The 26123-nt window shown below is 45.2% G+C and overlaps 2 protein-coding genes across 22 annotated transcripts in view; both read right to left on the bottom strand.

Annotated features, from left to right (window-relative positions):
* Positions 1-21903, bottom strand: part of LOC118392015 (uncharacterized) — a 103251-nt gene extending 81348 nt beyond the window's left edge. For 3 of the 13 annotated variants that reach the window (XM_052459627.1, XM_052459620.1, XM_052459646.1), the window contains exon 1: positions 21814-21890. Coding sequence is in view for 1 of the 13 variants with exons in the window: in XM_052459658.1 (XP_052315618.1) it covers positions 21744-21766 (23 nt within the window). In the remaining 12 variants the exon portion in view is untranslated. Of the gene's footprint in view, positions 1-2965; positions 3041-21743 lie in introns of those variants that run through there. The other 10 variants (XM_052459629.1, XM_052459618.1, XM_052459630.1 and 7 more) reach the window with 7 other exon arrangements.
* The window catches only part of zpax4 (zona pellucida protein AX 4), a 46111-nt gene that overhangs the window by 2491 nt on the left and 17497 nt on the right, over positions 1-26123 (bottom strand). The window contains exons 8-18 of one of the 9 annotated variants that reach the window (XM_052459673.1): positions 19893-19989; positions 19502-19725; positions 19171-19324; positions 18878-19083; positions 18609-18726; positions 18262-18467; positions 18049-18166; positions 17780-17946; positions 17074-17156; positions 16813-16926; positions 16475-16547 (exon numbers count right to left, since the gene is read on the bottom strand). The exons of 1 other annotated variant lie outside the window; for it this stretch is intronic. In XM_052459673.1, coding sequence (XP_052315633.1) covers positions 16541-16547; positions 16813-16926; positions 17074-17156; positions 17780-17946; positions 18049-18166; positions 18262-18467; positions 18609-18726; positions 18878-19083; positions 19171-19324; positions 19502-19725; positions 19893-19989 — 1494 coding nt within the window. In that variant the 3' untranslated portion in view covers positions 16475-16540. Of the gene's footprint in view, positions 1-16474; positions 16548-16812; positions 16927-17073; positions 17157-17779; positions 17947-18048; positions 18167-18261; positions 18468-18608; positions 18727-18877; positions 19084-19170; positions 19325-19501; positions 19726-19892; positions 19990-26123 lie in introns of those variants that run through there. 7 more of the 9 variants (XM_052459672.1, XM_052459667.1, XM_052459669.1 and 4 more) reach the window with 7 other exon arrangements.

Below are 26123 nucleotides of genomic sequence, written 5' to 3'. Positions count from 1 at the left end.
AAATAAGTATTTCTCTTTACCAGCTTGTGAACAACGGCATCCTCAAATGGCACCCTGAGAATGTAGGCATGTAGGGTACTATTGGGCTGGGGGACCATGGTTATGACGAGGCCACTTTTATTCGCCTCAAGTATGGTGAAGTTGTGACCATTGAGCGTCACAGCCACCAGGTCAACATCGTAGGAGAGGTTCCCCAGGTAAACAGTAAACACACGATCCTCAAGGACTGTTTCTGTGGTGGGAGAAGGACAACAGGGTCATTAGCAATCATGACCATGGAGCTGAAGAGCCACTTCGGATAAGCTAGTAGAACTTACGGTTAATGATGGAGAGGTGCTGGATCAGAAGGGGTGTGTTCATGGGCCTGTGAAGGCGGAGTCTGGTATCCACACCACAGTCATCAATAAATATTTGTTCATAGTAGAGATGAACCACATAGAACTCATGGTACATGTTGTCCATCACATAGCTCTAGAAGAATTGAAGCCATTATGAAGCATCTGCCATTAGGTTATATGGTACAAAGTAGAATATTCAAGGTGTACAGAGGACATGAGTGACTGAAGCCATTTGCAGCTGCTCTACATCAGAATACAAGGTAAGCATCTGCATGTAAAAGGTCAGATGCCGGCCTGGTACGCTACTGACTTTTCTGTATCCTCCGGCAGCGTTGAAGGGGATGCTGATCTGGACAGTGGTGTCACTGATGTCCAGGCTGTAGCCTCGCTCTGCTGTGATGGGCTCATCCAGGAGCTGACCATCCACCCCCATTGAGATCTTGATGCTCTCCAACCCAGAGAGGCCAGAGACCAGCGGGGACAGCAGAGTGGGGGTCTGCCAGACCAGCCCCACCCCATCATACATCCCTTCATCTGGAAAGAGTTTACAAGTGTTAAGACCCTGTGAGCAATTATTCCTCTGCAACCAAGTGATCAAAACATGTCACAGATCTGAAATAACTTCATAGGTGAAAGTATTATTTGCTTAACTGAGCCATCACTATTGCTTAAGACAATCAGATCTGATCCTTGATAATGTGGAACCTGATATTGCACTGGAACTTACTAGTGCTGCACGCAACAATCCAGTCCACCATCATAACCACCCATCTCTGCCTGGAGAACAGTATGGGATGGACCACCTCCACCACTGAACCATTGATCTGGAATTGAATAAAGGATGAAGTGTACTTGCCAACAGTACAAAAGGGGCATTTCAGTAGTCTAAATAAGTGGCTTCCTTCTCATCCTGCATAACCCTGGTTTTAAACATAACGCAATGTAAGACCCTCTTGGAATACAGCCACCAGTGTAGGTCGTTAATGTCGAATTAAGCAAGCCTGAAGACAACCAAGATAAAGGAAGCCCTTGAACAGGACATTTAAATACTCACCATGGAGACAGACCCCATGACAGACCGTGGTGTGTAGGGTGAGCGGAACACCAGTCTCCCCTGGGTGAGGTGGAACACGTAGCCCAGCTCCCGAGCCTCTGAGAATGACATGGGAATCAGCTGCTGCCCCTCCTGCTGGAACATCACCTGCCAGGTAGACGTGGCAGAGCTGTGGGCCTGATGGGGAACAAGAGACAGGGCATGCTTGGTGGTATTGGGGACAAACTGGTAGAGCTCATCTAATTGACAATTTGCCAAATAGCCTTTAGCTTACTTTAGCAAGGGCAGCAGTCCAGGCATCCGTTGTACCAGAAAGACAGGAAACATCACTCCTCATTGACACCTACAGGGTAACATAACACTCTCCTATAAAAATACACAAGCCCACCTCCATCTGCCCTGGATACAGTCTAGATCCATGCATCAGTACCTCCATATAGTTCTCCTCACAGCTGACTTCTCTGGGGGACCAGGGTAGAGGGAGGGAGCAGGTTGCATTCACAGAGTAGGTGGCTCCCACTCCATTCGCATCAATTGTGATCAAGTTAAAGCTAAAAGTGAACAACTCATCGTCCTAAAATACAAAAACAAGACCTTCAACTGAGATACCTGGTAGTAATTTAACTAGAAAATATAGTTTAAAAGCCCTTCCCATGGACACAGATATCAACTCAATGGCTACTCCACATTGGTTCAATGTAATTGAAATGTTGATTTAACCAGTGTGCCCATGGGTTGTGGCTTTGAAAAGACCACAATGCACAGAAAATATATGAACCTGGTTGTCAGTGTGGCATGAGAAGTAGGAGGCTCTGAGTTCAGCATGGCCAGGCAGAGGGAGGATACTGAACATGTAGCCACACTCTGACCCATACTGCTTAGTGATGGGGTGAACACCATCAGCATCTAGATAGGGGTAAAGAACTGGGTCATATCAAATGATTTGAATATGCTCAGGTCAAATACTAAATAAAAATCAGTTTATTCTTAAGTGGTCCAACAGGCACAGTGAGACTGAAATATACTGCAGGGAGAGACTTCCTGTCAGCACCAGCTACCGAATCCTGGCCAAGACATGTTAAGATGCCAGGTTCATAAGCTGACCAAACCTGGTTTCAGGCCCATTTTGCATCATAATTAAGGTTAAAAGCCTACTTACCAACTGCTTCAAAGCGAGGTTCGTTCCCAGCAAATTGGAGTTGGGTTGTTACCAACAGGTATCGATCCCGACATGCAGTCTCAATGGCCCCTATAAAGACACAAGGTGAGAATCTGAAGGGTGGAAACTAAATGATTCTGACCAACAATTCATCCCACTGTACTGTAGCTTGTATAAAAGGCTCATCTGACCCATTAAGTTTCTTACCTCTTGGAAGGTCAGAACATCTTACACTAGGCCATACAGACAGGAGTACAAATACTCTGTAAGAAAAACAATAGCACAGGTCAATAAAGGTTGCCAGCATCAAAACACTTATTCAAAACATTTAAGCCCACCACCAAACTTACCCCAACCAACACCCAAAAGCCATTGATCCGTAGAAGTGTCTAACCCTAGCCAGGAACAGCTAGTAAACTACACCTGCTAGTTAACACAACATCAACTACCACGTACTTACAGTATCCTAGAAAAAAAACAAACAAAAAAACAGTTGATATGTAACATGTTCTCTGGCACTTTTATATGGGGGTGGTGCTGTGATTAGGTAATTAATTAGCTAATTGGGTCACATGGTTGGCCAGCTTGCCAGAGCCTAGGGGCGCAGCTAAATAGTCTGAAGTCGATTCCTCTCCTCATCTCCTCTCCTTCCCCCATTCTTAGGATGTGTTTTCCATCTCCACTGAACAACAATATAAACGGATCATGTAAAGTGTTGGTTCCATGTTTCATGAGCAGAAGTAAAAGATCCCAGACATTTTCCATACGAACGAAAAGCTTATTTCTATCAAACTTTGTGCACAAATTTGTTTACATCCCTGTTAGTGAGCATTTCTAAGATAATCCATTCACTTGACAGCTGTGGCATATCAAGAAGCTGATTAAACAGCATGATCATTACACAGATGTACCTTGGACTGAGGACAATAAAAGGCCACTCTAAAATTTGTCACACAACACAATGCCACAGATATCTCAGGTTTTGAAGGAGAGTGCAATTGGCATGCTGACTGCAAGAATGTCCACCAGAGCTGTTGCCAGAGAATTGAATGTTCATTTCTCTACCATAAGCCGCATCCACCCGGCCTCACAACCACAGACCTTGTGTACGTCGTCTTGTGGGCAAGTGGTTTGCTGATGTTAACATTGATAACAGAGTGCCCATGGTGGCGGTGGGGTTATGGTATTGGCGGCATAAGCTACGGACAACGAACACAATTGCATTTTATCGGTGGCAATTTGAATGCATAGAGATACCGTGATGAGATCCTGAGGCTTGTTGTAGTGCCATTTATCCAGCTCCATCACCTCTGTTTCAGCATAATAATGCACAGCCCCATGTTGCAAGGATCTGTGCACAATTCCTGGAAGCTGAAAATGTCCCAGTCCTTCCATGGCCTGCAAACTCACCAGACATGTCACCCATTGAGCATGTGTGGGATGATCTGAATCGATGTGTATGACAGTGTGTTCCAGTTCTCGCCAATATCCAATAGCTTCGCGCAGCCATTGAAGAGGGGTGGGACAACAGCCTGATCAACTCTATGTGAAGGAAATGTGTTGCGTTGCATGAGGCAAATGGTGCTCACACAAGATACTGACTGGTTTTCTGATCCACCCCCCTATTTCTTTTGAAGGTATCTGTGACCAACTGATCCATATCTGTATTCCCAGTCATGTGAAACCCATAGATTAGGTCCTAATTTAATTATTTTAATTGACTGATTTTCTGTAACTCAGTAAAATCTTGGTTGCATTTATATTTTTGGTCAGTATACATAGTCTATGCTTGATATTTATACATGTCATTTCATATTCATGGTACAGAATAATCCTTCACTATGTCTGAGTTTACACAGGCAGCCCAATTCTGATATTTTTTTCCACTAATTGGTCTTTTGACCGATCACATTAGATCTTTTCACATCAGATATTTTTCAGAGCTGATCTGATTTGTAAAAAAAAAAATCTAAATTGGGCTGCCTGTGTAAATGCAGCCTTTTTGGTGAGTTTAGTGACCCAAGTCAAGAGTTATATTTTCACTTGGCAATGGGCTCATTATATGAAATACATTTAGCTGGGATTTTAACCAACTTCACAAATTTGCAAACATGTTTTCATGTTTTATTAGGCATTCAACCGAGGATCTTCCCTGTAACAGCAATCAAAGCTCCCATATAGGCAGCAGAGGTTAGAGGGCAAAGGTTGAGTTGACAGGGTGTTCAATAGAGACAGTGACAATGTCATTAGCAGGGTAGGGACACTGAACGGTCAGCCTGAAACAAAACACAATTGTTAAGAGAACGGAACATTTGAATGTTAGTGTGTAAATAGTGTGTGTGCGTGCATCCATGTGTGTTGTTACCTGTAGGGAGAGTCTTGCGGATGAGGCCCTCCCTCACCCTCCCTTTGGCATATCAGACCATGACTATCTACCTGCTTCCTGTTTACAGACAAAATCTCAAAACAGGAAGTACCAGTGACGTGCTCAATACAGAAGTGGTCTGTTGAAGCAGACACAAGGCTACAAGACTGTTTCGCTAGTACAGACTGGAATATGTTCTGGGATTCATCCAATAGCATCAAGGTGTTTACCACATCAGTCACGAGCTTCATCAACAAGTGCATAGATGACTTCATCCCCACAGCAACTAAGCGAACGAACCCAAACCAAAACCATGGAATACAGGCAATATCGGTGCTCTGCTAAAGGCTATAGCTACTGCTTACAAGAAAGCCCGCTACGATCTCCGATGAGACATCAAACATTCAAAGGACAATATGGGAGGAAGGTGGAACCCTATTAGACCGGATCTCACTCTCCGTGGCTGATGAAAGTAAAGCTTTAAAAAGTTTAAACTCACAAGGCCACCGGGCCAGACCGAATACCAGTGAGCGTTCTTGGAGAATGTTCAGAGACCAGCAAGTGTCTTGACTGACATTTCCACTCTCTCTTTGTCCCAGTCGTTAATCCCAACACGTTTCAAGTTACCACCATTTTCCCTGTTCCCAAGAACTCCAAGGTAACCTGCCTAAATGAATATCGCCCTGTAGCACTCAACTGTAATTATGAAGTTCATTGAAAAGGCTGATCATAACACACCATCATCCTAGACACCCTGAGCCCATTTCAATTTTCATATCGCCCCAACAGTTCCACAGATTACGCAATCTCAAATGCACTTCACAATACCCTCTCCAACCTGGACAACAGGAGAAATAACTGGGTGGACAGCCCATTACAACACTGGGGCCAAGCCCCCTGCCATCCAGGACCTCTGTATCTGGCGGTGTCAGAGGAAGGACTAAAAATGGCCAAAGACTTCAGCCACCCAAGCCATAGACCGTTCACTCTGCTCCCGTCCGGCAATCGATACCGGAGCATCGGCTCTTAGACCGACAGGCTCAGAGACCGCTTCTACCACCAAGCCATAAGACTGCTACATACTTAATGAAATGGTTACACAGACCATATGCATTGACATTGATCTTGCACTGACTCTACGCACACTCACAAGTATTCAGCGCATGTGACAAGTATAATACATGTTTTTACATTTTAGTCATTTAGCAACACTCTTATCCAGAGCAATTAGGGTTAAGTGTCTTGCTCAAGGGCACAGTGGCAGATATTTCACCTAGTCGGCACTGGGATCTGAACCAGCAACCTTTCGGTTACTGGCCCAACGCTCTTAACCGTTGAAGTTTCAAATGCATTCTGACATTACTGAAAGTGTAGGTATTTTAACATTACTATTGTTTAACAGACAACAACACTTTTGATCAATGAAATATTGAATCAGTCGTCTTCCTCAAATGAACGGGATGATGAAATCTTTGCAAGAGGGAGGGAATCTGATTTCATTGGTCCTCAAGTCGCGGCTCAGGCAATATATTCAGGATAAATTGTTTTAACCCCGAGTAAGCCTGCCCCGAGCAGGTTATTTATGAATGATTAATTGGCATAAAATTTTACCTGGCTAAAAAGGTGAGCCACTTTCGTGGTACTGGTTATCCCGAGTTGAACTCAGGGTTGACCAAAGTTATCTAGAATTCCTGAAATCTGATTCGTAGTATCGGGCTCTGATTCTCATACAGTACACTAGCAAATTCCCCTCAACCTAGATGAGACATAATATACTGTATACTTAACACGTATGTTTATTTCATAACTCCAACTGGAACTGGTGATATGCCCACAGATGTTCGTATTGACCATTATGTTGGTAACAATTGAATAAACTCGAACCAACAACTGTATTCTGTGGCTCAACACACACACACTCTCGCAGTAGATACAGCCTGACTCAGACTAGACATTGTAAATCTGGGACACGAATTAGTATGATATTGTAATGGCCTCTATAAATCATAAATGAGCGAATGTCCACAACAGTTGTTGAGTCCTTCAATGAAAACTCACAGGCTAGTGCAAAAGTACCATGCACAAAGAAAAAGCCAGGTTACAACCTGCGGTGCCCCGACCCCCTGCCCAGATCCCCTGCCCCCCACATAACTGACCAGGAGGGTCGCTACACAGCCCCCTCACCACAAAGTCCCTTGTTCCAGAGGGAACAAAAAGTCCCGGAAGCGACCCGGAGGCCTCCTTCTTTTCCCTACGCGGGTGTGATGGGGCTCACAGGCATAAGGGGTTCAGTCTGTGGTAGGGGGCTATCCCTCTGGGGCACCGGGGACACAGCCTGTGGCTCTGGGGAACCACTCAGTGACATAGGGGGTATAGGAGGAGCGGGACTTCTGGAGCTCTAACTGTGGGCAGAATTTAATTTCCAGAGGGAGGGGTTTACCTGAAGAGGCCCCTCTGTATGGGGATTACCTGCCACATTTCTCCCTCTGGGAGGCAGCTGGATCCAGTACACCATCTTCTCCCATCCTATCCAGGACCATGCACCGTCCCACCCAGTGACTCTCCAGCTTGGGGCAACTACGTTTCTTTCTTTCTTTCTCATCAGAGATGATGGCCAGCTGCTGCGCTAGCGTTTTGTTGAAGTGCTCCACGAGGCCATCGCTCTACGGGTGAGGCGGAGTGGTGCGGCTTTTGTGCCTATCCAGCCACTCACACATGGTGACGAACACACGGGACTGTCGCTGTGAATGGACTCAGTCGACAAACCTGCTGAACATATGGCTGTGAGGGCATCGACGATGGTCTCTGCTTCCTGGAGTGTAGGTTTCAGGCCATTTTGTGAAATAGTCCATGGTCGAGAAACACCCAGCGGTTTCCACGGTCTGTGGTGGGGTACGGCCCGACTCCGTCCACTCCCAAACTGTCCAATCCCTACTCCTCCATGCATGCTCTAGAGCACAGCCTCCCACAGTGCTTTGGGGACCACCACCTGCCACCTATCCTCTCCTGTAGCTGGCTCCTTCCATGCTCACTGTAGCATGTCATCAGCAAGCCGCACCTCCACCCACTCTAGCACTGGCTGCAGATCTGTGTCCTGCTGCTGCCTCCATTTAGCCAATTTGACAGCCTGCAGCTCACAGCAGACAGGCACGCTCACCTGGCATACTGAGGCACCGACCCCCTCCTCCGCACACAGCTCTCTCTCATGGGCCTCTCTCAGCTCCCGTGTGCAGTACAGGGCCGCCGTTAGAGTGGCCCGATGTACAACTGTGAAGTCGTACAGCTGGAGCTCCTCCAACCAGCATGCGACCTGCCCCTCTGGCTCTATAAAAAACATGAGCCACTGGAGAATGGAGTGATAACTCCTTACAGTGAAGGGCAAGCCACACAGGTAGTACTTGAAGTGTTTGATGGACTCCACTACAGAGAGGAGCTCTTGCCATATGACACAGTAGCAGTGTGTGTTTGTTGAATGTCTTGCTGAAGTACGCCACTACTCTCTCCCCTTCTGGCCCCACCTGGGCCAGCACCCCACCCATGTCCATATTGCTCGCTTCTGTGTTCAGGAAAAAGGGCAAGGTGGGGGAGGTGAGCACATGGGCCTCGATCAGTGTACGCTAGAGGGTGTTGGAGACCTCCTGCCACTCTGCTGTCCTTTGGCAGTAGGCGGTTCAAGGGAGTGGCAACACTGGAGAAGCCCCGTACAAACCTCCTGTAGTACGAGACCAGGAAGCTCTTCAGCTGCTGCTGGTTAGTGGGAATGGGCCAGTCTTGGACAGCCCACACTTTGTCCTCCATAGTGCTGATTCCCTCTTCCTCCACTTGGTGCCCCAAGGACACCTCTCTCCTCATGAAGTGAGATTGCTCAGGGTGGAGCTTCAGGCCTGCGGCAGACACCCTTTCCAGCACTCCATAGCGCCCCCAGGACAGACTGGAAGGAGCTGCCATGGGCCAGGATGTCGTCAAGGTTGACCAGACACTCCTGTTGGGGAACGCCAGCCAGCACCCTATCAATCAACCGCCCAAAAATAGCTGGAGCGTTGCGCAAGCCGAAGAACAGGACCTTGAACTGCCAGTGCCCTCTGTTGGTGGGTGAAAGCAGTCTTGGCTCTGGGGAGAGGAGAACCTGCCAGTGCCCTCTGTTGGTGGGTGAAAGCAGTCTTGGCTCTGTGGAGAGGAGAACCTGCCAGTGCCCTCTGTTGGTGGGCAAAAGCAGTCTTGGCTCTGGGGAGAGGAGAACCTGCCAGTGCCCTCTGTTGGTGGGTGAAAGCAGTCTTGGCTCTGTGGAGAGGAGAACCTGCCAGTGCCCTCTGTTGGTGGGCAAAAGCAGTCTTGGCTCTGGAGAGAGGAGAACCTGCCAGTGCCCTCTGCGGAGGTCCAGTGAGGGAGCTAGGAGGACGTCCGAACCAGGTTCAGTGAGGGAGCTAGGAGGACGTCCTAACCAGGTTCAGTGAGGGAGCTAGGAGGACGTCCTAACCAGGTTCAGTGAGGGAGCTAGAGGACGTCCGAACCAGGTTCAGTGACTCTTCGTTACATGATATAGGGTATGACTCCTTCATGGTTACCACATTCTGTAGTCCGCACATAACCTCAGCTTATCCTCCTTCTTAGGAATCATGACTATTGCTGCCGCCCAGGGGCTGCCTGAGGGCTCAATGAAGTCTGCCCACTGTATCTCCAACGGCCTTGTCTGCTGCCTCCTGGTGTGCCAGTGGGATATGGCTGGGATGCATCTTGATGGGCCGAGCGTCCCCTTGTGCTGCACCAGAATCTGACCCGCCTCCTCTTCACTCAGAGCAAAGCTGTCTCTGAATTCCAACAGCAACAGCCGTTCCTGCTGCTCGGGGTCAAGGCCATCACAGCTCCTCTCCCATATCTATCTCACTGCGGACAGTGTCCTCTTCTCTCCCATCTGGGGTGGCTGGGCTGGCCCCGGCTCACAGATGGACGTTTCATGGAGGTAGCTGGGGAAAGAAACACACAGATGGGGGTTGTGGGCTTGAACCGAGTCCAACCTAGTACAATGTCCGGCCTCACCAGGGTTACTGTGGACAGTGACAGCGAAGAGACAAAAGTCCCCAACACCGTTCCGGCCAACCACAAAAACAGGCTCCATTCTCATGCAGCAGTCTGCTCCTGAGCTCTGTGGGACTTTGGGTAATCCCTGCGCAGATGGCCTGGCTGGCCACACCCCCAGCAGACCAAGTGGCCAGAGCGTGTGCTGCATGCTGTCTGTAGTGCAATAGAACGATTGAGTTTAGTTATTTTCACGCAGGTTTTTCCGGCTCTGGGCTACACTGCACCACAGCCCACACAGTGGGTGTACTGTATCAACATGCCCCCACGGAAGCTCCAGTCCATACAATCTCCAAGGCTTTCTGTAATGAATCAAACACGACAGCGTCTTGGGTTTACCGAGAATGGTGCGACCCCCCCAACAAATGGGGAATGGATTTAAAACATTTTCAGGGGGGGTCTCTCAGTTGGTTGAGGGGCAGCTCTCGGGGAACTATGGGAGGGGATCCTGGGGGCTGGTCGCCTGGCAGTTGGACGCTTGGGCCGATGGCTGATGGGAACCTGAACCAGCGATCTGTTTTTTGGCCTTGTGGGAGATCTGTCAACGTGCCCTTGTTTCGGGCGGTGACCCTGGTTGCTTCTGTGGGTCACTCTGGAAGATGGCTAATGTGATGTAGATTTTGTGCAGCTTCACTGCAAGTAGATATAATTTTTTTATTGAATAGTACACCATAAAGAAAAATAATTACAAAAAAAGATTAGTGCAAGCAAATATACGGGCCACAAACAGGCAAATAACTGTGCAGCACAAAAGTGGTGTGCAAAACGGCATCTCGGAACGCACAACTCATCGGTGCTTGTCACAGATGGGCTAATGCAGCAGACAACCACACCGGGTTCCACTCATATCAGCTAACATCAAGAAGAACTGTGGGCACGCAACCACCAACACTGAACAATTGAGGAGCGGAAAAACATTGCCTGGTCCGACAAATCCCGGTTCCATCATGATGGCAGAGTCCCGATTTGGTTTAAGCAGCATGAGTCAATGTCCCCATCCTGTCTGTTGACAACAGTGGTGTAATGCTGTGGTGGATGTTTTCCTGGCACACGTTAGGTCCAACACCGTTCACCTGATGACCGAGGTCAGCCTGCAGGCGCCCGGCCTGCCACAAGGAGTCGCTAGAGCGCGATGAGCCAAATCAAGCCCGCCCGGCCAAACCCTCCCCTGGACAATGCTGGGCCAATTGTGTGCGACCCTATGGGACCCCCGATCATGATCGAACCCGGGTCTGTAGTAGCGCCTCCAGCACTGTGATGCAGGAGGCCCTTTTAGCGGGCTCTCTTCTATGCATCCATGTCCTATTCCCTCTGCTCTCGGTGATGCATTTTCTTCTTTGACGCACCTTATGTCTAAACTTCTTTACAGTGAAATGATCTTGATTGGTGATCTCAACTGGTTGGTTAAAGCCGGTGTCTGATGGTTTAAAAATGTTTTGTAATTCTATGAATCTTACCCAGTTGATTAACTCACCCACTCGCCCAAATCTTAAATGCCCAGATAAATCTACCCTGATTGATTTGATATTAACAAATGTTCCACATAAATATTCTGCGGTTGGTGATTTTTGTAATGATTTAAGTGACCATTGTGTTGTTGTTGCTGTTAGAAATATGAAGGTTCCTAAGACAAACCCACGTTTTATTCGTAAGAGAAATTTGAAGTGTTTTAATGAGCAGGCTTTCTTTCATGATTTGTTTTATTTTGACTGGAGCAAGATTGAGCTTACCCCTGATGTGGAAACTGCCTGGATATTCTTTCATGATGTTTTTTTCCAAATAGTAAACAAACATGCCCCATTCCGCAGGTTCGGGGTTAAAGGGCGGGATAATCCATGGTTTTCTTCTGAGCTGTCTTGTATTATTCACAACTGTAATCTAGCCTGGGCTAAAGCAAGGAAATCATGTTCTGATGCTGATTGGCTTATTTTTAGGCACTTACGAAACAAGTGTTATTTTCTTCTCAGGAAGGCCATTTTATGTATTTTACCACTGATAACCTGAATGACCCTAGAAAGTTTTGGAAGGCTATTAAGTCTGTCTGGTAACAGTAATGTTAATTAATGAATTACCGTCATGTGTTTTGAAGGACTCTGTTGCTGTATATGACAAAACTGAAATGCTGAATTGTTTCAAAGAACACTTTGTATCATCTGGTAGGCTGTTTGATTCAGTGTCCTCTGTCTCTGTACAACCCTGTGTGGATGAACCAGTGGGAGCTGGTCAAACGCTTAGCTTTTTGCCATTCTCAGTGCAGGTGGTACATAAAGCCCTGAAATACTTAGATCAAAGAAAGCCTGCAGGTCCTGATCTTTTGGATCCCTGCTTTTTAAATCTGGCAGCTGATTTCATAGCTGAACCACTTACATATCTGTTCAATCTAACCCTGGAATGTAATGAAATTCCAAAAATCTGGAAATCAGAAATTGTCCTACAACTTTTAAAAGGGGGAGATCCAACTCTTAAATAATTATAGGCCAATCTCAAAGCTGTCACCCCTGGTGAAAATACTTGAAACCCTTGTGAGTGAACAGCTAAAAGAGTTTTTATTTATTAACTCTATATTATCAATGTACCAATCAGGCTTCAGGAAGAAGCATAGCACAATTACAGCAGCCATGAAGGTTTTAAATTATATCACTGAAGCCCTTGACAACAGCACTGTGTCTCACTTTTTATTGATCTCTCTAAGGCTTTTGATACAGTTGATCATGCTATACTAAAGGCAGAGATTGTCGAGTGTAGGTCTTTCAGAGCATGCAGTTGCATGGTTTGCTAACTATCCGTCTGATAGAACTCAGTGCACTCAATTTGATGGTCTTGTGTCTGTTAAATTGTCTGTCTTTAATGGTGTGCCCCAAGGCTCTGTACTTGGTCCTCTCATTCACTATTTATTTAAATGATTTAGACAAAAATGTCCAAAATGCATTTTTATGCTGATGATACTGTTACTTACTGTTGTGCCTAGTCTCTTACAAAACCTTTCCAGAACATGCAAACTGCTTTTTATACTGTTCAACAATTGAAGCTTATCCTCAATACTAACAAAACTAACCTAATGGTGTTTTTTAAAGCAAGAAATAGACCTCTGAACCTTTCACCTATTACTACCTGTCAGGGCAAGGACATTGAGGTTGTAACCTCCTATAAATATATTGGAATATTAATTGTTGACGGCCTCTCTTTTAAATTGCATATTCAACAACTTACACATTTTTTTTAACTGAAATTGTGATTTTATTTTAGGAATAAGGCCTGTTTTTCTTTTGAAGCCAGGAGGCGGCTAGTATCAGCTACATTTATGTCTTTATTAGACTATTGGGGATACTTTATATACGAATGCTTCTGCTCAGTGTTTGAGATCAATTGACACTCTTTACCATGGCACTTTGAGATGTATTTTCAAATGCAAAACCTTTACGCACCACTGCACTTTGTATACCAGGGTTGGCTGGCCTTCTCTAGTCACTCGTAGGCTCAGTCACTGGTATACTTTTATTTATAAAGCCATTTTGGGTTTACTACCATATTGTTTGTACATTTTTATTGTTCAGAAATGTGGGTACTCTTCATTCGTTGGACTTTATCCTGCTAACTGTTCCAAATGTCCGAACTGAATTTGGTAAAAGGGCTTTTATGCGCCATCGTCTTGGAACGCCTTACAAAATACTTTTAAACTGGAAGAACTTGTCCCGACTGGTATTTTTAAATCACTGATGAATGATCTTGAGACTGACTCCCTGACCTGTCAATGTTAATTTGTTTTTGATTTTTGTTATACTCTTGTGAATTCTATGGATTTTACTAGTTTACTTGTAGTTTATGTAATTTTTGTAATGACTTGGTGCTACCTAGCTTGGCCAGGACGCTCTTGAAAAAGATTTTAAATCTCAATGAGCCCTTCCTGGTTAAATAAGTTTAATAAAATAAAAATGCCTTGTAAGCGGTAGATTAGCCTTTAACCCAGCACTGATATTGTCTTTAATTCATGGTTTATTTTGGATACATTCGTAGTCACTGTAGGGATGACAGTCTGCACTTTGAAGCATTGAAGCCTGTGACTTTGTGGTAAACTCAATGTCTGCGTGTCGTCATCACAGGAGGCTGCTGAGTACAAGAAGACTCGTCTGGAATAGAGCAAATGAAACAGCTGGAAACCATGTATTGGATACCATTCTGCTCCAGCCATTAACACAAGCCAGTCCTCTCCAAATAAAAAGGTGCCACCAACCTCCTGTGAGTCATGTATATCGTCCTAAGGTCATGATTGTGTTGCTCATATTTGGTTTAATTATTTTATATTGGATGAACCCCGAAACATATCCCAATCTGTGCTAGCGAAAATCTTGTAGCCTCGCGTTTGTCGTCCTACCACTTCCGTATTGAGCGCATCACTGGCACTTCCTGTTTGAGCTTTTCTTTGTAAAACAGAATCACGTTTAGATTTTCTGAAGGACCTTATGCGTAATGACTCGGGATGATCCAGCTGGGTCTGTGAAGCACCGTAGGAGAGAACGTCTTTGTTCTGGGGCAGGTAGCCTAGTGGTTGCAAGCTTGAATCTGAGCTGACGAGGTTAAACTTTATTTTTAAAGTCGTTCTGCCCCTGAACAACGGAGTTAACCCACTGTTCCTAGGCAGTCTTTGAAAATAAAACTGTTAACCAACTTAATAAAAAATATTTAAAAAACTTGTCCCAGATTGCTCTGTGGGAGGGAGGGGAGAAACGCCAAGAATCAGACAACTCCGTCTGTCCACACACTGGAATCCACACCCACCCAGCAGACTTATGACCTGATGCCCTTGCCTCAGCCAGATCCGATGTCCAGCCACAAGCATTCCAGTGATCCTACACAGGCCACCTTGAAGTATTGGCCCTTTCCACTGCTAGGCTTACCCATATTGCCAGCCACTATCGTCCACTAGTGCAATTTCAGTTTACTTGACACCAATATAACAACCTTAGTGTTCAGGCTACTGTATGGCTATGGCCACAAACACCCTAGAGAAACAGAACTGTTGGGACTAGAGATAAAAGGAAAAGCCTGGTCATAACTTGGGGCGGTTTCCACTGGCACTTAAAGGGCCAAATAGCTGGCTCCAAAAAAATGCTCATCTTCACGCTGGGTCAAGGGGCGGTAGGGTAGCCTTATGGTTAGTGTTGGACTAGTAACGAAAGGTTGCAAGTTCAAATCCCCGAGCTGACAAGGTACAAATCTGCCGTTCATTGAAAATAATGTTCTTAACTGACTTGCTTAGGTGTTGGAGGAAATTATAGTTGAAGCGATTAATAATGTATACATTTCAATTAGAACCAATTATTCTAATACTATTATGTTATGGGATGAAATATATGGGTTCTTGTTTAAGCTGTTACTGAAAATGTAAGAAAAATGAATTAATTGTCTGTACCTTGTAGGTTTAAGGGAGAAGGATGATGCTTCTGACAGATAAGAATGGTCCTGCATATTCCATTAGTGGAGAAAAGTATATATTTTAGACAGTTGGGAATGTAGTTTTATGAGGGGAGTAGAAGAAGGTCTCCAGACCTAAAGACACTGCATTATTGTGGGGATCGGAGAGAGTGTGTGAAACTGATGACGTCATTTTATGTCCTCTTTAAAATGTAATGTTTTGTATTTTGGGTCAGTACTCTCTGGAATTAAACGCTGTTACCTGGCTTTTAAGACTGGTCTCGATCTACTTCATGCATAATTAATGAACTTAAACCTCATTAATGAACGAGAGAGTGCGAAATTGATTTTGGCTATAAAACATAGGAATTTATAAATTCCACTAACACTAGGTTAAAGAAAACCTGGGCCAGTGCAGACCATTAACTGGTGCCAGATTGATTAGATTTAGGGCTGTGACTTTACACAACAACCAAGCTGATCACTGCTAGACACTGAAAGTTTAGCTAGTGCATGGACAAGCAGTTGTCATACATGGGGAATTACCACCATAAATCCATCCTTCATACAAATGTTTTCACTATGCAAAACAGACCCTTCAGCCCTTGAATGCTAGCAAGTCAGTTAGAAGATGGCAAGTGAATTCCTACTAGTTCAAATTGAACACAAGCCAGAGCCTATCATTTTTTTCTGGTTTGCTAGGTGGTGAATGCCATGGCAAGCAAGGAATTAAGCTAGCAACACTAAGCATTAACTAGTGAACATTAGCATGCTAAATAGATGGATCAGTCATGTCACAGCAGGAATTTGGGGTAAAGTTAGAACATGGTAAATTACTCAGGTCAACATCTTGCTAGCTACATTAATGACTCCAGCTCACCACATTGTCTACCTACAGTAGCATCATGGCAATCTAATTTCTGGAGGCAATGGAAATAACATTTGAGTTGACCCCACCCTGGGTTGACTTCAAAGTGCTAATGTTAACAGGGCTTTAAAGTGTTACCCTATTAGAATTCACTTGGGGTATAACACCCAAACTGAATGAAGCCACATCAGGACAAGCTACAGAGATTTTAAAGATTATATTTATTAAGACATTTACACTCAATACTCTTGGCAGCATTGTCACTTCATTAGTTCCTACAGAGAGAGGAAGAAAAAGTTAGCTCCGTTTGAAAAGTAACACAATACTAGTCGTCATTGTACGTCATAAAATTGTGTTGCGTGACTGGTGTGGGCCTAGAGATTAATTTGCCAGTTGCCTTAAGCTGGCAGGCATTTCTCCCAGGAGTCACTCCTGTTTTGGAGGTTGAAGGTATAATGGGTAGGCTGAAATAGTGTGGACAGAGTCAGGAGTAAATTTCTCCACTTTTTAGATGCAGGACACCAAGTACTGAACACTTACTTTACAGGGACTCTAGTCAAGATGGTGCCAAATCCTGGCGAGTCTGCTTCAAACCGCCGATACGCAAACAGCTTGTAAAGGCCACTCAGTGGATAGACACACCGCACAGTCACCCTAACGAGAGAACAATTGAACACATGTATAGATCAAAGCCACGGTGCCTTTAGTGAGAGTTAGTGACTAAGGAATATTTATTGTACTTGGTTTCAACCAATGAGACAGTATATTATTAGTGAAGTCATGTACACAAAGGCAGTATACCTGGTTGAGACTGGTGCTTCCACTGATTGGCTTGTATGCTCAACGGTGATCTCATTTTCATAGGTAAGGTGCTGGTAATCAAACTGCAACACAAGAGGTCAAAACAAACCTGAATGTATTAATTCAACCATTAGCCTGTTGAAAGCCATGTCTAAACGCTTACGGTTGTTCTTTTGTTAGCCCTCATGAGAAATCAAGACAGTTTAAGTCTTAATATTAATTTAAGTAGTTGGCCTGTATGTTGAAAGTTCCTGAGTTAAACCAGGGTTTCCCCAAAACTCAGTCCTGGGGCACATACCTTGCTTTACAGACTCAAATACCAACTCCGCAAGCTTTGAATCAACTGTGTAGCACTGGAGTTTAAAAATTATTTTTTCAGTACCAGGGGCCCTAGAATAAAGTTGTGAACACCGAGTTAAGGCACACCAATCACTTGGACCGTCTCTGCACATTCAGACGGTAATCAAATTATTTGGCCAGATTAGGATATGGGGCAAAACAGGTTAAATTAGGGGGTTTCAGCCGAGTCCTTTGGTAAGGACTAACCAAAACCCCAGAACTAAAACCCACAACTGACCAAAATTTAGCAAGATTTTAGTTGTTGGTTAAGATGGAACAATGCTGGAACTTCCATTTCAAATACCGATCACTCGTGGAGCCCGATTGCATTTATGACTCTAATTCTATGGGTTGGACAGTGCTATACCTGGACCCTGGTTCCACAGGTGTCAAGTCTAAAGCTAAAGAGAACCCTGGTGTCATCCATCTCTTGAGGCCTGCAGTTGGAGTCCAGGAGGGAGGATCTGATGGGTTCAGATCCAGGGATGGCCAAAATCACAGACACCACTGTCATCACACCTTCAGTGGAACACACTGGAGAGAGGAAGGCCTGTTAGTGCTGATCAACCCTATAAAAGCGTCACCAGGCAAAAGCAAGCGACGCTGCAGGTTAATATCTGACCAACTAGTAGTTACCTATGAACTCAGTAGTCTGGAATAGACACGCTTTGGCCAAGGAGCTCTTGACCTCCAAGGTCTTCGGAGCTCTTGAGAGAATTTCAAAAGTACCACGGAACTGCTTCAAATTGATGTCCTAGGAAGAAAAAAAAGAGCAGGTACACTTTAATTATAACTCCTACTTTATCCAACGACGAGTCAGTTTAAGCACTTGACCAATGAGCATCTCACCTTATAAGTGTAGCCAACAGAGAAGAGGGGCACTTCCAGGGTCAGACTCTTGCTGTCATTCCGCATAACGTAGCCCCGCTTGGCTGCCAGATTTGTGGTCAGAATGTGAGGGCCAACACCCACCTCCCACAGGTAGTCAAACGGCTTATGGTCCATCTGGAATCTGATGCTTTTCTCGTTGCAGACGCCTTTGAAGACCGGAGGAACTGAGAAGAAACAAATAGTTTAGTCAATAGTGACACGACGTTAGGGGTAAACTTGGGAAAAGTGTATCGTGGTTGGTTACTGGGCTGCGTCAAGCCATCGTGCAGCCCAGGTCTCATAGTTGAAGGTTGAAGTCAACTTACAGACATCATTGAACTGAGCCACGACTGAGGCCAGGTAGAAGTACGGCTCGGCCTGAGGCAGGATGACCAACGTGTAGTTGATGTCCAACGAGTATTCGAGAAGCCCCTCTGTAGGGTACTATGGACAGGAACACATCACCAATTAAGAAACAGTACAAAAGCCTTCAATTCACCTCTTAAAACCATTGGAGAAAGTTGACAGGAACCCCCTCTTCTCCAATGTTGAGGAAAAGCTGAGACCACAGTAGCTAATATCATTGAATCATTACCAGCTTGTGAATAACGGCATCAAATGGCACCCTGAGAATGTAGGCATGTAGGGTACTATTGGGCTGGGGGACCATGGTTATGAGGCCACTTTCATTCGCCTCTAGTATGGTGAATTTGTGACCATTGAGCTTCACAGCCACCAGGTCAACATCATAGGAGAGGTTCCCCAGGTAAACAGTAAACACACGATCCTCAAGGACTGTTTCTGTGGTGGGAGAAGGACAACAGGGTCATTAGCAATCATGACCATGGAGCTGAAGATCCACTTGAATTGGCTAGTAGAACTCCTTACGGTTAATGATGGAGAGGTGCTGGATCAGAAGGGGTGTGTTCATGGGCCTGTGGAGGCGGAGTCTGGTCTCCACACCACTGTCATCCATGAAGATTTGTTCATAGTAGAGACGGACCACATAGAACTCACGGTACATGTTGTCCATCACAAAGCTCTGGAAGAGTTGAAACCGTTATGAAGCATCTGCCATTAGGTTATATGGTACAAAGTAGAATATTCAAGGTGTACAGAGGACATGAGTGAATGAAGCCATTTGCAGCTTCTCTGCATCAGAATACAAGGTAAGCGTCTCCATGTGAATGGTCAGATGCCGGCCTGGTACGCTACTGACTTTTCTGTATCCTCCGGCAGCGTTGAAGGGGATGCTGATCTGGACAGTGGTGTCACTTATATCCAGGCTGTAGCCTCGCTCTGCTGTGATGGGCTCATCCAGGAGCTGACCATCCACCCCCATTGAGATCTTGATGCTCTCCAACCCAGAGAGGCCAGAGAACAGCGGGGACAGCAGAGTGGGGGTCTGCCAGACCAGCCCCGCCCCATCATACATCCCTTCATCTGGAAAGAGGTTATACATAGAAAGGTTAAGACTGATGAACACTTCCTGGTTTAGTGATCAATCAGTGCAGTGATCAGGTACAGGTGAAAATAGTCACTAGAGCCATCAATTGTTTAGCCCATCTAGCCCTTTGAATGGTCAGGGCTGATAGGTCACTGAAACTTACCAGTGCTGCAAGCAACCACCAAGTTCACCATGATGACCATCCATCTCTGCCTGGAGACTAGTATCAGATAGACCACCTCAACCAACGTACCATTCACCTGGAATTAGATAATGATTTGGTACCTGCCAACAATACAGTATGAAGACAACTGAAAAGCTATGTAAATACATCCAGTATTCCAGCCTAAACAAGTTATATTTTAAGAATTCCTACAGGAAAGCAAGACCATACCCATCAAGGCATTTAATGTAATTTGAGATGGGAAAGCCTCGTGCCAGCATTGAGACATACCCAAGATACCTGCATTCATTTAAATCCTCACCATGGTGACAGACCCCATGACAGAACCTGGCGTGTAGGGTGAACGAAACACTAGCCTCCCTGGGTGAGGTAGAACACGTAGCCCAGCTCCCGAGCCTCTGAAGGAGACATGAGAGTCAGCTGCTGCCCCTCCTGCTGGAACATCACCTGCCAGGTAGACATGGCAGAGCTGTGGGCCTGATGAGGAACAAGAGACAGGGCATGCATGGTGTTATTGGGGACAAATTGGTGGAGCTCATCTAATTGACAATTTGCCAAATAGCCTTTAGCTTACTTTAGCAAGGGCAGCAGACCAGACATCTGCTTTTGTACCAGGTAGATCAGACACTTCACCCCTCACCGACACCTACAGGGGAATATAACAGACCATACTCCTATAAAAAAAGGTTAAGGATAGTCTAGGCCAGCATCAGCACAAATACAACCCTGGATGCACAGTCTAGAGCCATGTATTAGTACCTCCATATAGTTCTCCTCACAGCTGACTTCTCTGGGGGACCAGGGTAGAGAGAGGGAGCAGGTTGCATTCACAGAGTAGGTGGCTTCCACTCCATTCGCATCAATTGTGATCAAGTTAAAGCTAAAAGTGAACACCTCGTCGTCCTAATATACAAAAACAAGACCTTCAACTGAGATACCTGGTAGTAATTTGACTAGAAAATAGTTTTAAAGCCCTTCCCATGGGCACAGATTTAACTCAATGGCTACTCCACATTCGTTCAATGTAATTGAAATGTTGATTTAACCAGTGTGCCCATGGGTTGTGGCTTTGAAAAGATGCACAGAAAATATATGAACCTGGTTGTCAGTGTGGCAGGAGAAGTAGGAGGCTCTGAGTTCAGCATGGCCAGGCAGAGGGAGGATACTGAACATGTAGCCACACTCTGACCCATACTGCTTAGTGATGGGGTGAACACCATCAGCATCTAGATAGGGGTAAAGAATTGGGTCATATCAAATGATTTGAATATGCTCAAGTCCAATACTAAATAAAAATCAGTTTATTCTTAAGTGGTCCAACAGGCACAGTGAGACTGAAATATACTGCAGGGAGAGACTTCCTGTCAGCACCAGCTCCCAAACCCTGGCCAAGACATGTTAAGATGCCAAGTTCATGAGCTGACCAAACCTGGTTTCAGGCCCATTTTGCATCAGAATTAAGGTTAAAAGCCTGCTTACCAACCGCTTCAAAGCGAGGTTCGTTCCCAGCAAATGATAGTTGGGTTGTTACCAACATGTATCGATCCCGGCATGCAGTCTCAATGGCCCCTATATAGACACACAAGGTGAGAAACTAAAGGGTGGAAACTAATTGATTCTGACCAACAATTCATGCCAGTGTTCTACAGCTTGTATAAAGGCTAATCTGACTCATTGAGTTACTTACCTCTTGGAAGGTCAGAACATCTTACACTAGGCCATACAGACAGGAGTACAAATACTCTGTAAGAAAAACAATAGCACAGGTCAATAAAGGTTGCCAGCATCAAAACACTTATTCAAAACATTTAAGCCCACCACCAAACTTACCCCACCCAACACCCAAAAGCCATTGCTCCGTTGTGAACCGAGTGTCTAACCCTAGCCAGAAACAGCTAGTAAACTACACCTGCTAGTTAACACAACATCAACTATCACAGACTGACAATATCCTAGTAAAAACAACAGTGGATAAGTACCATGTTCTCTGGCACTTTTATATGGGGGTGGTAATGTGATTGAGGTAATTAATTAGCTAATTGGGTCACATGGTTGGTCATCTTGCCAGAGCCTAGGGGCGCAGCTAAATAGTCTGAAGTGGATTCCTCTCCTCATCTCCTTCCCCCTTTCTTAGGATGTGTTTTCCATCTCCACTGAATAACAATATAAACAGGTCATATAAAGTGTTGGTTCCATGTTTCATGAGCAGAAATAAAAGATCCCAGACATTTTCCATACGAACGAAAATCTAATTTCTATCAAACTTTGTGCACAAATTTGTTTACATCCCTGTTAGTGAACATTTCTCCTTTGCCAAGATAATCCATGCACTTGACAGCTGTGGCATATCAAGAAGCTGATTAAACAGCATGATCATTACACAGGTACACCTTGTGCTGGGGACAATGAAAGGCCACTCTAAAATTTGTCACGCAACACAATGCCACAGATATCTCAAGTTTTGAAGGTGAGTGCAATTGGCATGCTGACTGCAAGAATGTCCACCAGAGCTGTTGCCAGAAAATTGAATGTTCCTTTCTCTAACATAAGCCGCATCCATCCGGCCTCACAACCACAGACCATGAGTAAGGCGTTGTGTGGGCGAGTGGTTTGCTGATGTTAACGTTGTGAACCGAGTGCCCATGGTGGCGGTGGGGTTATGGTATGGGCGGCATAAGCTATGGACAATGAACACAATTGCATTTTATCTATGGCAATTTGACTCCACTCCGGGATGCTGTCCTTCTAGGCAGAGTTTCAAAGGAAAAGCCATATCTCAGACTGGCCAATAAAAAGAAAAGATTAAGATGGGCAAAAGAACACAGACACAGGACAGAAGAACTCTGCCGAGAAGGCCAGCATCCCGGAGTCGCCTCTTCACTGTTGAGACTGGTGTTTTGCGGGTACTATTTAATGAAGCTGCCAGTTGAGGACTTGTGAGGTGTCTGTTTCTCAAACTATACACTCTAATGTACTGTACTTGTCCTCTTGCTCAGTTGTGCACCGGGGCCTCCCACTCCTGTTTCTATTCTGGTTAGAGACAGTTTGCGCTGTTTTGTGAAGGGAGCAGTGGAGCTCCCTCCAGTAACCACGAGCACAACTTCTCCTTGATTTTAACTGGCCGCTTTATCCTGTAGATTTAGTCAGAATTATCACCTTCCGTGAGAACTATAAAGTAAATGAAAAATACAGTGAAGCACACTCTTACATCCTCCTTATCTTACGAGTGACATATTAGCTTGGTATAACTCTGAAGTGCTTACATACATAAATAGTTTAGCCGGTGCTATAACAGTATCAGATTAAACACATGAATCATGGTAAAATACCTCATTGGCTGCTTATTACAGAAGGGAGGAATATCTACTTCACATTTATTATTCCTGGCATTAATTCACACTTCATCCTTAATTATTATAACGTTACCATCCTCACATACACGCTTCAACCTTTATGAACTACACCCGATGACATGAAAACTTAGCTAACACAGTGCGGGATTGCCTTCCCTCCAAAAGTGTGTTGCTACAATAAGGATCCCCGTTACAACAGTATAAGCTATATAGTTCCGCTTGTCTTATCATTTCCCCCACACAGCGGACACGTAAACAATTCAAACAAAGGACAACGACATAGACTTACAGGTTAACTGTCAGTTACCTCTCTCATCCAGGGTTGAGTCACTGATCAGTAGCTTGAATCTTCTCACCCGTCCATCCTGTCCCGGGTACACTTCTGTAACGTTTGCCAATTTCCACTGGTTGCGTGGTACAATATCATCTTGCAAGATGACAATGTCATTAATCCTTGCGTTTCTTCTGTCTTTATTCCATTTCTGTCTGTGTTGGAGGTTTAGGAGGTACTCTTTCTTCCACCTTGTCCAGAATTCATTGGCTAAGAATTGTACTCTAAGCCATCTCTTGCGGAGATAAAGATCTTCCTTGATGAACTGTCCAGGTGGCGGTAAGATAACTGTGGACTTCATTGTCAAGATATGATTTGGCGTGAGAGGTTCTGGACCTAATGGATCATTCAGATATACCGTAGTTAGGAGTCTACTATTTAAAATTGCCATGACTTCATAGAGAAAGGTATGCAGAGAAGCGCTGTCAAGTCTTCCATCTGACTGATCAAGAATGGATGTTTAAGACACTTCGTATCGTGCGGATTTGTCTTTCCCAAACACCACCCATGTGACTTAAAGATGGGGTGTTCATGATAAACTCGCATCCAAGTTCCGATCAGTCCTGTTTGATCCATTTCTTTCAGGGCGTGCTCGCGTCTTGCACCAATGGAGTTGCTGTCTTGATCACGTCTGATTTGTTTACCACTTTTGAATGAACGCAGGGAATTGATAAAAGTGTTGGTGGTGAAGTCATCAAGCAGGAGTAGGAGCCCATAACGCTTTAACTCTCTTCTTCCGTCCTTGGCATAGAAAGGTCCAAAGCAGTCCATCCAGCAGTATGTGAAGATCTGCCATCCTTTGCCCTTCTGTACATCTTCTGAATTTCCTACATTTCACACATTTGTAGATGTGAGAGGAAACTGCATTGCTGCATCCTTGGATCCATATACCGTTGGATCGCAGCTCATTGATAGTCATTCCACGTCCTTGGTGTCGTACTCTTTCACGATAGCCACTTGTCAGTGCTGCTCGTCAAGCACTATCTCTTGGCAGGATTGCAAGATGCTTCACATGGGAATGAAGAGTTGCATGAGCCAAGCGACCTCCCACCCTGTGGATACCTTGCTCATCCAGAAATGCAACTTGCTTGCTTTATCTTTGGTCTTGATGTCTTTCTGGTGCCTAAGGTTGTGTATCTCATGGGAGAAGGCTGCTTCTTGAACCATCTTTATAATGGTGAGCTCTGCCTCTCTCCTTTCTTCTATGCTTGTAGCTTCACTGGACCTCAATTTTAAACCCATGGCTTCCTTGACACGTCGTTTGAGCCTGGCAATAGCTTTTACCACTCTTGCCCAGTCTGAGAACATGTGAAGGTGATCTAGTAAGGATCTTTCTTCCTTTGGGTCTTCCTGGGTATCATGGACCAGGGATTTCTGCAGCTCTGGATCATTGTCTGAGAACTCTTCCCCCTTGACATGAACTTTGGGAAGTTCTTCTTGTCAAAGAAAGTCTGGACCTGTGAACCAGTTGGAAGCCATGAGCTGTTCTGATGTGAGACCTCTGGAAGCATTATCCGCAGGATTCTCTTCAGAGGTCACATATCTCCATTGTTCGGGATCTGTGCTTTGCTTAATGCGTTGAATACGGTTAGCTACAAAGACGTGGAATCTTCTGGCTTCATTGTTGATGTAGCCAAGAACTACCTTCGAGTCTGTCCAGAAGTATTCCTGTAGACCTTGTATCTCTAGCTCCCTTTTGAGCATGTCACTTGTTCGAACAGCTACCACCGCTGCTGAAAGTTCCAGTCGTGGTATGGTCGTAACCTTGGAAGGGGCGACTCTCGACTTCCCCATAACTAGGAAGCAATGAACTTCTCCTGCTAAGCTGATTGTTCTGAGGTATGAGCACTCTCCAAAACCTGAGGTACTAGCGTCGGAGAAGTGATGCTCATAACTCTGCACCTCCTTGAAACTTGATGGCAAGTAGCCTCGTTGGATCCTTACTTCAGACAAGTTTTGTAGACCTTAGAGCCAGAATTCCCACTGGGAACGTAGGTCATCTGGAAGGGGGTCATCGCGGTCAATCTTGTCACGACACATCTGCTGCAAGATCTGCTTCCCTGCCAGGACAAAGGGTGCCACAAAGCCAAGTGGATCATATACAGAGGCTACTGTAGACAACACTCCTCTTCTTGTGAGTGGGCGTTCCAACTACTCTAAACTGGAACTCGTCTGATGCGACACACCACAGTACACCAAGCGCTCTCTCCATGTGTGGTTCACCCAGGTCTTTGGCACCCTCGGGACACGTTCTTCCTTGGGAATTATGGCTATAACTTCCTTGCTGTTAGAGATAAACTTGTGCTGCAAAGCTCTCTTGCTTCTTTCACCAGCTGGGCCGCTTCAGCTTCAGACGATACGCTTGTCAACCCATCATCAACATAAAAGTTCCTTTCTATGAACTGGATAGACTTCTCACTGAAGCTTCCTCGTCCTTCGGCAGCAAGATGTTTGAGACCATAGTTGGCGCAACCAGGAGATGAAGCTGCGCCGAACAAGTGGACCTTCATACGATGCACTGAGGGT

This window comes from Oncorhynchus keta, chromosome 13, assembly GCF_023373465.1.
Source record: "Oncorhynchus keta strain PuntledgeMale-10-30-2019 chromosome 13, Oket_V2, whole genome shotgun sequence".
Classification (NCBI taxonomy): domain Eukaryota; kingdom Metazoa; phylum Chordata; class Actinopteri; order Salmoniformes; family Salmonidae; genus Oncorhynchus; species Oncorhynchus keta.
Note: the sequence above shows the minus strand (reverse complement) of the source record. Positions and strands in the feature narration are given on the sequence as shown.